The following is an 11,686-nucleotide window of genomic DNA, read 5'->3' as shown; positions in this document are numbered from 1 at the left end:
AATAGCATAGAAATGAGCCTGGCCACGCCTGATCGTCCTCCCCCTCTGGGGCGACCCCTGGCTGCCTGACCTCCACCCCTAGCTGGCTGGGCGGGTGGTGAAGTAACTGGAGCAGAAGTCGAGGGCTGACCCCTCTGCTGAAACTGACCATCACGAAGTCGAGGGCACTACCTCCTCATATGTTCAAACTCTCCGCACTCATAACAACTACCCAGTGCTGGAGAGAGGGACTGAAGGGAACCCCTCGCACCGGAGTGACTAGCTGATGCACTCGGCGCAGAAGAACCCTGAGCTGATGGGGTATGAGATGAACTTTGAACTGGGAGGGCGCTGAATGAAGGCTGGCCCTACTGGGACCCCTGATGACCACGACCTGAAGATGCCCCACGATACTCTGGACAGGCCGACTGAGCAGGCCTGAAAGAACGACCTCTACCGTACTGGGACTGGCCCCTTGATGGAGCTCTACTATAACTACCCGATCCTCGAGGTCTTTTGGCCTCCCTCTCCTCTCGCTCCCTACGGCGAACCGTCTCAATCTCACGAGCGATATCAACCACCTCCTCGAACGTAGCACCCAATACTCTCTCTCTAGTCATCAGAATACGGAGATAGTAGTTAAGGCCATCCACAAATCTCCCGATCCTCTCACGATCTGTCGGAATCATCCAAATGGCATGACGAGCCAACTCTGAAAACCTCATCTCATACTAGGTCACGGTCATACCCCCCTACGTCAACCACTCAAACTACCTACGCAACTCCTCTCTATGGGACTGCAGTACATACTTCTCCAAGAAGAGAGTGGAGAACTACTGCTAAGAAAGGGGTGCTGCACCGACAGGCCTACGCCTCTCAAAATCCTCCTACCAAGTAAAGGCAGCCCCCGAGAACTGAAAGGTGGTAAATGCTACACCACTAGACTCAAGGATCCCTGTTGTATGGAGCATCCGCTGACACTTGTCAAGAAAACCCTGGGCATCCTCACCCTCAGCACCACTGAATGACAGAGGCTGAAGTCTACCAAACCTCTCAAGACGACGTTGCTCATCATCCAGCATAACTGGTACCATGAACTCTTGAACTGGTGCAACCGGCTGAGCTGGAGGTGCCCACGGCGTCTATAGTCCCTGCACTACCTACTCAGGTGTGCGAGCAGCGAGGGTCTGATTGCCTCCCCCAGCCTGTGAAGTAGCTGCTGCGGTAGTGGCTGAAACTGCCTGAGCCAGGCCAGTGCAAACTGATAAAATCTGTGCCAAGTCCTCCTAAACACCTGGAATCACGATGGGCACAACTTGTGCCTGAACTGGTGCTGCTGGATCCTGATCTGGAGCCGGGGCAGCTGAGGGATCAACAGGTGCTGCCCTCGCTGCTCTGCCCCTGCCACGTCCACGACCGCGTCCCTGGCCTCTAGTAGCCTCAGTGGGTGGCACTGGTGGTCGTCCACCTCGTCCGGTAGCTCGCACCCTCACCATCTGTGAGAGAATGGAATAACAGAAGTTTAGTTCTCTGATAAACAAAGTCGCACGACCAGAATTTCAAGAATATGAAGTTTTTCCAAAAGGTTCTGCAGCCTATCGAGGATAAATACAGACGTCTTCGTACCGATCCGTGAGACTCTACTAAACCGGCTCATGACTTGCGAGACCTATGTAACCTAGGCTCTGATACCAACTTACCACGACCCTAACCCCGGTCGTGATGGCACCCAACACACTGCTAGGCAAGCCTGACCAATTAACAACCTCAGCCCATTTCTTATATAGTTCATTATTAGCTAACACAGTTAAATTTCCAAAACACCATATTAATAGTCTGAAACCAGAGTTAAATAGGTGGAGTTTCAAATGATAAAACTACTACTACATAGCCCATATAAATCCGGTGTCACAAGTCTGAGCCTCTAATACCATTTTATCACCCTAATACATATCAATCTAGGGAATGCGGATAAAACAAAGGATAGAAAGGAGAGATCAGGGTTGCGGACGCCATGCAACAACCTCGATGCTCCCGGATATGCGCTGCTCAACTGAAAATCCTCACTCAGCCTCAGATGCTACTGGATCTGCACGCAAGGTGCAGGGAGTAATGTGAGTACTCCGACCCAGTGAGTAATAAGCATAAATAATGACTGAGAATAAGAAATCACGGAGAAACACAGAGTAATCTATAATGCGGCATTTTAAACAAGTAATATGAAAGCAATAAACCAATGAAAACGAAATATGGAAATGCTCCAACAAATAAGCAGTTAAGTGACAGAAATATAAAGAAAATCAACACATAGAATGGCACCCTATAGTACCCGCTGCGGCGTCCAGCCCGATCCATACATTTATCGTCGACGGTGCTCACTGGGGGTGTGCACACTCCGGGAGGGGCCCCTTACGGCCCAAGCGCAATATCAAGCCATCTCGTGGCATCAAATCTAGGCCTTTGGCCTAATATTAATATCAATATAACACTGCTGCGGCGCGCAACCCGATCCCATAGTATCCTCACATCTGGCCCTTGGCCGTACTCAGTCCAGAAATCATATAAGCCCCTCAGGCATTAGTAAAACAGTAGTTCTCATCCCAAAATATCATTTAATATATCATTTTAGTTTCAAAACCGAGTAAAAAGTGGCTGAGTTGTAAAACAGTGGAAAACGGTACGACTGAGTTCAAGTAGTAAGTCAAAACAGTGAGGAAATAGTGATAAAACTCCCTGGAGGGTTCAAATAATTGGCACGAAGCCCAAATATGGCAGTCAGTTCAAACATTGATGAGAACAAATAAGTTTTAACCAAAATATGCGGTAAAAGCATCACTCGGGATAGACCAAGTCACAATCCCCAATGGTAAACGACCCCATGCTCATCATCAAGCGCGTGTCTCACATCAATATAGCACTACGATGTGCAAATTCGGGGTTTCAAACCCTCAGGACATCATTTACATTCATTACTCACCTTGAACCGGCTAATTCTCTAGCTCGCGACGCCTTTGCCCCTCGAATTGGCCTCCACGCGCATTGAATCTATCCAAAATTAGAACGAATACGTCACAATATTCTAAGGGAACAAAGCCCAAGTGAAAACATTCGAAAAATATCAAAAACCCCGAAATTAGCAAAACCCGAACCCCGGGCCCACGTCTCAGAATCGGGTAAAATTTGCATTTTCGGAATCCTCATACCTTCACGATTCTACCCATACCAAAATTATCCAATTCCGATACCATTTGGTCCTTCAAATCATCATTTTATATTTCTGAAAGGTTTCTCAATTTTCTTCCCAAATTCCATCCCAAATCATAAATTAAATGATGAATTCAATGATAGATTCATGTACTCTAAACAAATTTGAGATAGAATCACTTACCCCGATGAATTTCGTGAAAAACCTTCGATAAACCGCCAAAATCCGAGCTCTCTATGTCAAAATATTAAATAAAACCCAAAACCTCATATTTATAGAGTACCCCTTAAATTTCAGCCTCCGCGGTCCGCACCGAACCACCGCGGTCCGCGCAAAAGCACCGCGGTCCGCACAAAACCACCGCGACCCGCACAAAACCACCACGTCCACACTTCATGTTGTGCGGTCCGCGCCGCACATACCGCGGCCGCACTCCTTTTTGTACGGTCCGCGCGGGTGAGTTCTGAGGCCTGCAACCCTTCTGGACCTGCTACAGCTATGATTTTCGGCCTAAAACATCTCAGAACCTACCCGGAACTCCCGGAACTTCAAACCAATTGTACCAACACATCCCATGACATCGTTCAAACTTGTTCAAAACCTCGGGACACTCACAACAACATCAAATCACCAATTTAACAGGGAATTCAAGCCTAAGAACTCCAAGAACTCTTAAATTATGCTTTCGATCATCAAAAAGTCTATCAAATCTCGTCCGATTGACCTAAAATTTTGCACACACATCCCAAATGACACAACAAAGCTAATGTCATTCTCGGAATTCCATTCCGACCCCTATATCAAAATCTCGCCTATCAACCAGAACCACCAAAATATCAACTTCGTCAATTTAAGCCTAAATCTTCTCTACAACTCCAAAAATCATTCCGATCGCGCTAATAAGTCACAAATCACCTCCCGAAACTAACCGAACCATCGGAACTCACTTCCGAGCCTTCTAACACATAAGTCAACATCTAGTTAACTTTTTCCAACTTAAGCCTTCTTAAAAGAGACTAAGTGTCTCATTTCTTACCAAATCCTCTCCGAACTCGAACTAATCTACCCGATCACATAAAACACGGATAACGAAGCGTAAAGAAGCTAAAATAGGGGAAAATGGAGCGGTAACTCATGAGACAACTGACCGAATCGTCACATTTCAACTATCACCCTAGGGCCATATGTGTCTGGTATCAAAGCACAATAAATAACTTGTCAATTACTATGACGATCTCAGGTCAAAGGAAATTTTTACATCACATTCTTCAAAGGAATATCCTATTGACAGTTTATGGTAATTCTAACCATTAGGAATTATCCAATGAGTCGGTTCAATGATCATATCTCTATATGCATCATCTATCTATGTGATTTAGTTAATGAGATCAACTAATCTTTATCCAATAAATATGATCACATAAATATTGATCTAACCAGATTACTAATGTTCAAATTAATAATCCTATGATCAAGAACAAATTTAGATAAAATTATAAGAAACTTCACTCTCATTATCATGATCTCCATCACAATGTCAAGTCTCAAAATTTAATCAAGGACCTTATCAAGTTAATCAAACAATTAAAAATAACTATGATAAAAGAATATCAAATGCCATATATATTTTTATATCAAATAACGTTCACAAAAATATGTTCAAATCATCAAATATGATATTGGATGTAGGGCATATCTACTATATCCCTAACACGATTCACAAGTCATCCCCAAGAGACAAAGTTTCAAGTACCTAGAGTCTATTATCCAGGGAGATGGGGAGATTGACAGGGATGTCACGCACCGCATTGGGGTAGGGTGGATGAAATGGCGGTTAGCATCTAGAGTCCTGTGTGATAAGAGGATACCATCGAAACTCAAAGATAAGTCCTACAGAGCGGTGGTTAGACGACTATGTTATATAGAACTGAGTGTTGGCCAGTTAAGAATTCATATATCCAGAAGATGAAAGTAGCCGAGGTGAGGATGTTGAGATGGATGTGCAGGCATACTAAACTGGATAAGATAAGGAATGAAGATATTCGCGAGAAGGTGGTCGTTGCTCCCGTGGATGACAAGATGCGGGAAACGAGGCTTAGGTGGTTTGGACATGTGCGGAGGAGAACCATAAATTCCCTGATTATGAGGTGTGAACGGTTAGCTTTGGCAGGTACGAGAAGAGGTAGAGGGCGGCCTAAGAAGAATTGAGGCGAGGTGATCAGGCAAGACATGACGCGACTTTAGATTTCTGAGGACATGACTCTTGATAGGAACGTGTGGAGGTCGAGTATTAAGGTTGTAGACTAGGGGGTAGTTCATAGTTTTTCCCTCTTTGTACCGGGTAGTCTGATAGAGTTTTGCCTATGTTTGGTAGCGGTCTATGTTATGTTCACACTATTTTTGTTGTTTTGCATAGGATTGTATTACTGCACTCCCTTTCACTTATTTGATGTATTTTAAGATATTATTATTACTTCTCTTGCTTATTTTGTTGTTACAGAGATCTCTTCTTGCGTTTCTTTTCTGATATTATTATTTCTTCTGTTGAGCCGATATATAGCCTCTCTAGCCTTCCGAGGGAGGGGTAATGTCTGCGTACATCCTATCCTCCCCAGACTCTACTAGTGGGATTTTACTAGATATATTATTGTTGTTGTTGTTTTTGTATTATTTTAATCGGAGAACCGTATCACTTTGTTAGCTTACACTTTGTATATCTTTTTCGACTCAAATTTGGGTATTTGTAACATTATTTTTCTTTCCCTTTCAGTATGATCTTAAGTATTATGTATTACCGTTTATGTACTTCCCAGAAAATCTTGAGAATGATCGAACGAATGTGTAATGATCCTAAATAAACCAGTAACTAACTGTAACAGTTAAACTCAAAACACCCTTTTCTATTACTTTAATAGAGAAATGAGATTGCAACTCAGCTCAAAATATAAGAACTACTGTCCAATAATGAAATGAAAATGACTGAATTGAAATATAAAGGATAGGGAAGAAGAGATGAGAAGCTCAGACTAAGAATGGGGATGAGAGGATACAGACACTCTAGAAGGGAGATGAGGAGAAGCAGACGTTTTACTCAACAATACGCATACCCTTTTCACATCATCGATTCTCTTTTTAATAGGCCCTTCACCTTAGTCTTCTTGCCCGGGTCCCACATAAAGTTTTCTAATATTCCAAACCGGTCTGTCTTTTGGCCAATCTTGTTCATAACAATACCCTCATCCTCAATAAGAACCTTGTCCTCAACGTTCGTGTTAAAAACAATATTAGTAGTCCTTGTTCTGCGAGGTGTATCTATGCAAAGGTAGTCTATTTGATAAGAGAAGATGTGATCTATCATCACTGTGTCAAAGTGACATGAGATGGTGGCCGATGCAACATTGACAACCTTTGGCAAAATGTCAGCACAAATCATAAGGCAGCAAACTAGCATTTTGCCATGGAGAGGGTCATACATGACTTGAGCTTCCTGGACACGTCTATGCATATCAGCAACAAGAGCAGTGGTGGACTCAATAAGCAGAATGATCTCGGGGTTCTTTAATAGAGCTTGTTGTCCACAAAGGATCATACACCTTCTTTCATCATCAACGCCATATTGGAGATCAAGAAACCATTTAGAGCAGCCTGGCGGATATTTGATATATAACTACTCCCATGAATATGTGCATGTATGAATCTCATTTTCCAAAAATTCAAACTCAATGAAGATGATTCAGTTGATGCATCTTCTCTAACCATTGAACAACATAGTGCTGTAGGGGAAATAAGTTTGACAAGATCCAAAGTCACTCCCAATTGTCGTTCACTACTGTCATTAGCAAGGATAATATCACCTCTAAGTAAATAATCGATAATTTCAGAAGCCATGCAGTGAGAATCGTTATTGCATACCAGCTTTATCTCCTCAAAACAGTGTACAATCTCAGTTGTAGTTAGAAAACTTGGTCCAACATTTGCAACTACATTTGAATGGTGATTCAAACATTTTTGTAGCATCAACCCATGGAAATTGAATTCTGATGGACCAAGTTCAAGTATGTCCCTAAGTATAGCAACTCGTTTACTTTTGCAGTCGATACTAGCTGGACTTGCAATGTAAACAACAGTTATTCTTGTCATCCCATTTCATCTACTTCAAGGTCTAATCTCCTGTGAACTAGTATAAATCTGGACAACGATTTGCTTGCTAGAGCAATATCAAGAACACCATTATCACTAGCCACAAACAAAACGTCACATGCATTACTGGCCAAACGTATGCCATGACTGGAGATTACAAATTTAACCACCTCGTTCAATCCCTCTAGAACAATTCGTATATCGCGACCTGTATCTATAATTTGTGAAAAAACTAAACATACATCACACCCTAACTTCAGAATGCAGGACAATGCCCTAAAAAGCTGAGTTGTGTAAAGCGTCACAAGTAAGAGTGTGTGCAAATGGCCCAGGTTGTAATCGAGGAACGTGAAGGCATCCACCAAGGGTTACAATGAACAAATTCGCTTCGAGTTCAAATGGAAAAGGAGTCAAAATATATCGATCATTGGAGGTGGAACCAATATCACACTCTAAGATTCTAATGATCTCCTTGAAATCATTCACAACCACGGTTGAACAATATCTTGCAACGTCAAGAAATGAGGTAAATAAGCTAGAACCAGGATCAAACGGAAAATCTAATCTGAATTGATTAGGTGGAAATCGATGCAAGAATAATATGACTGTAGCATGATCGAGTTCATTTAAGAAAGCAAATGTACCTCTGCCGATAAGTTGGTCATGACTACAAGCTGAAAACATATAAGGCAGTGCTAGCAAGATTTCATTAGGCCTGACAAGGTCACTGGAATCACACTTAATAGCAGAAACTGTGTGAAACATTTCGTCGAACACCTGGCTTTCAGGATTTAGTAAATCATACTCCACTGAATCTTCAACTTCCATGTCAATTTCCCTAACAGGTATTTCAGTGAACACCTTGCATGCATAGACTTTTGAATATTCCTCTGCATCATATATAGTGTCCAGTTGGGTACTCGAAGTCCCAAGGCAACCTAATGAAGACACTACGGTACAAAATTGAATAGAGTTCGAAGAATTACCGCTCGGATTTACCAGCTCAGTAAGTACTTCGGAAGTATCAATAGAGTTTGAGTTTTCATCAACCAAAGCAGAATCCATCTCTCCGATAAAGACCGTAGGAGCACTGTCCGATGCATATTCTACTGTCGAATCCTGCATATCTGTTGGTGGCGGACCCCTAGACATACGGAAAAGACAGCACTGGATTTTGTGGAGTTTCTTAGACATACTCGAGTAATTGGCATGCATTTATAGTAGCAAGGAAAGACTACGGGAATCCATGGAGTAGGAATCAATGAAAGCACCAATGTAATGATCCCAAATAAACCAGTAGCCAGTGGCGAAGCCACATGATCACAAGTCGCCGAAAAATTGTATTGTGTATGTAGATAAAATATTACGTTTTAGAGGTATATAATATATATTGAACACCATTTGTCCGGAAATTTTTTCACTTCTTTCAAATTTGAATAACCTTAAAAAAATTTCTAGCTTCGCCGCTGCCAGCTAACTGTAACAGTTAAACTCAAAACACCCTTTTTCTATTACTTTAATAGAGAAATGAGATTACAACTCAACTCAAAATATAAGAACTACTGTCGAATAATGAAATGAAAATGACTGAATTGAAATATAAAGGATAGAGAAAAAGGGATGAGAAGCTCAAACTAAGAATGGGGATCAGAGGATACAGACACTCTAGAAGGGAGGTGAGGAGAAGGAGACATTTTACTCAACAATACGCATACCCTTTTCACATCATCAATTCTCTTTTTAATAGGCCCTTCACCTTAGTCTTCTTGCCCGGGTCCCACATAAAATTTTCTAATATTCCAAACCGGTTTGTCTTTTGGCCAATCTTGTTCATAACAGAATGGTCATTATCCTTATTACGACGACAGTTTTTATAGTTATGTCATATGTCCTATGAATGTACATAAGAGGCGGTGTTAGAGCTTTGGACGTAGGCTCTGCCGAACTCAGTAGCTTTATTCAAATTTTATATTTATTTTTAAAAATTCATTAAATATATACAAATTATTAATTTTGAACCGAATAACTTAGAAGGAATAAAATATCAAACCCATTAACTTCATATCTTGGCTCCGCCTCTAATACACATTCATAGTCAAAAAGGTTGCCAATTGTCTGAGGAGCAAGTTACGGCGGTCCTAGAGTATTACCACTGCCTCTCTTGTTATAGACTTTTCCTTTCGAAAGAGAAATAAATCAACAAAAACTAGCTAGAAATTAAGCGACGGAATGAAATTCTGATAATATTTTTTGCAATTGAGAAGAAATATTAGAAGACACAAGCGTATGCTATCAAAGGTGAAGCTAAGATTTGAAACTTATGCGTTCAGGATTGTACTCCTTTTAAGTTTTTCATTCTAATCATATTTTTTGCAATCGTGAAGAAATGTTAGAAGACATTATAGCGTATGCTATCAATAGCGGAGCCAAGATTTAAAATTTATAGGTTCGAAATTGTAAATCGATTTGTGGTGGTCAGTAATTGTATAGTGGGTAGAGCCAACTGACCAACTTCGGTCGGTCAATTAAATTTCAAAAAAGAAAAAAATGTCAAAAAAATCGGCCGAAGTCAGTCGGTATTTTTAATTATGTAATTTAAAAATGCACCATCTGGGAATCGAACCGGAGTCTGTACTACGGCAGGATACTATTCTACCACTAGACCATTGGTGTATTTTATTTTAAGACTATCTTTTATTTCATTTATACTATTTAATTGCATTTTTGCGCAAAGAAAAACCGACAAAAGTTAGTTGGTTTCGTAAAGAAAATGAAAAATAAAATATTTTTAAAAACCGACCAACTTCGATCGATTTTTTGGCTTTTTTTTTTTTACCGACTGAAGTCGGTCGGTTAACCGCGATCAGTTTTAGCCGAATTTCTAATAGTAATATTCAATGAATTTCTTAACACAAATATTACAAAATTCGAACAAAATCTACTGGGTTCGGTCGAACCCGTATCCCACACTCTGGTACTGTTCCTGCATGCAATTCAAAATAAGACTCTTGACTAAAAAGGCCAAATTGACTAAATCATCAGCTATTGACTTACCTCTTCATGTAGATATGAACAATAATAGAGACCACTCAGTTCCTCGCGCCATGATGTGACAACTGCAGTTGATAACATCACCAGACACAAACTTGTTATTGTTAGATACAATAAATTCCCTTAAATAGTTGAGATTTGGGTGAATATGCATGCAATATGAAGAAGAGTGGTGGCTAGAAACCGATTAGGTTTTAAGAATAACAACGTAACGGTCCTTGCTCTCTAATTATTATTGTTAGATATATTAATTAATTTAACAGAATATCACAAAGTTGGTGTTTCTTATTTTCTGTTTCTGAATAAGAAGTAAAGGAAGTTTCAATAAATTGAAAACAACAAACGTGGTTCCTTCGATTGGAACTCAAAAAGCATATATAGTTTCCTCAGTTTAACTATTTTAGAGGTTTCAACTTACCCAACTAGTTATTAGAAGTAGTAACACTTATTTATAGCTAACAACTTGGTTTTGGATTGTTGTTACATGTCGTTTCATAATGTATCGTATTATATTATATTTTATTTTATTATATTGTTTGATGAATACAACGTTTGAATAAATTGTATCATTTGCCATCATTTCATGATATCACACACTAAAAACTCTTGCTTTTCCGTTGCATGACTAAAAGTTTTATTTCTTTTAATGGAGCACATTGTTATAATTTAGTATGATGGAAATATTATAGTAAAAATTTGCACGATGAACGAAATAAGCCTTTATGGGACACTTAGGTTGTGACAGTTGTAGATTAGTTTGATTCAATTTAGTTAATTTATTACTAAAAATAATTTGAGCTATAAAGATAAATTAAGGAAAATAATTTAAGTTCCTAAAAAAGTGATATCGATCCTATTTAATTTACTCAGTAAAGAATGAATGCCACATCTTCGATGAATTGACGTGCAGGCTTCTAGCCAAATAAAATATTGATCACGCTCAACTCTAGTCCTAGAAAAGATAAGCGTTCGCTGCAAATATAATTTGGTCTAAGAGTCCGGAGTCGAATCTCATAGAGAACTAAGGTTTAGCTACAACTGTTTATTATCACCAAGAAAACAAGCTCAAACAATTCTTAAGTTATAAATATTAAAATTCATATGTCTAACCAATTAACTAACAAACTAAAGTAATAAATTAACAAATAAAGATACTAAGGGTCGGAGAATAAATGAAGGAGTTCTGGAGTTATGATTTTCCCAATTGTCGAAATCCTTCTCGCTACGTCTCCTACAATTTCGCCTAAGTATTCTCTACCGATCATGAGCAGTCGACTTATCGTAATTCTCTCTCGAGCAACTACAATAATG

General features: G+C 40.0%; 1 protein-coding gene across 1 annotated transcript; it reads right to left on the bottom strand.

Moving 5' to 3' along the window:
• Window positions 1–1,957: 1,957 nt before the first annotated feature.
• Window positions 1,958–9,042, bottom strand: LOC138874534 (uncharacterized). Its single transcript, XM_070153133.1, has 2 exons — window positions 7,969–9,042; window positions 1,958–2,068 (listed from the first exon to the last, which is right to left on the bottom strand). Exons 1-2 carry the CDS (start codon window positions 8,537–8,539, stop codon window positions 2,043–2,045), a joined length of 597 nt encoding a protein of 198 aa, XP_070009234.1. The 5' UTR covers window positions 8,540–9,042; the 3' UTR covers window positions 1,958–2,042.
• Window positions 9,043–11,686: the final 2,644 nt, after the last annotated feature.

The sequence above is a fragment of the Nicotiana sylvestris genome, chromosome 8 (genome assembly GCF_000393655.2).
Source record: "Nicotiana sylvestris chromosome 8, ASM39365v2, whole genome shotgun sequence".
NCBI lineage: Eukaryota > Viridiplantae > Streptophyta > Magnoliopsida > Solanales > Solanaceae > Nicotiana > Nicotiana sylvestris.
The sequence above is the reverse complement of the archived record's forward strand: the minus strand, read 5'-3'. Positions and strand labels throughout refer to the sequence as shown.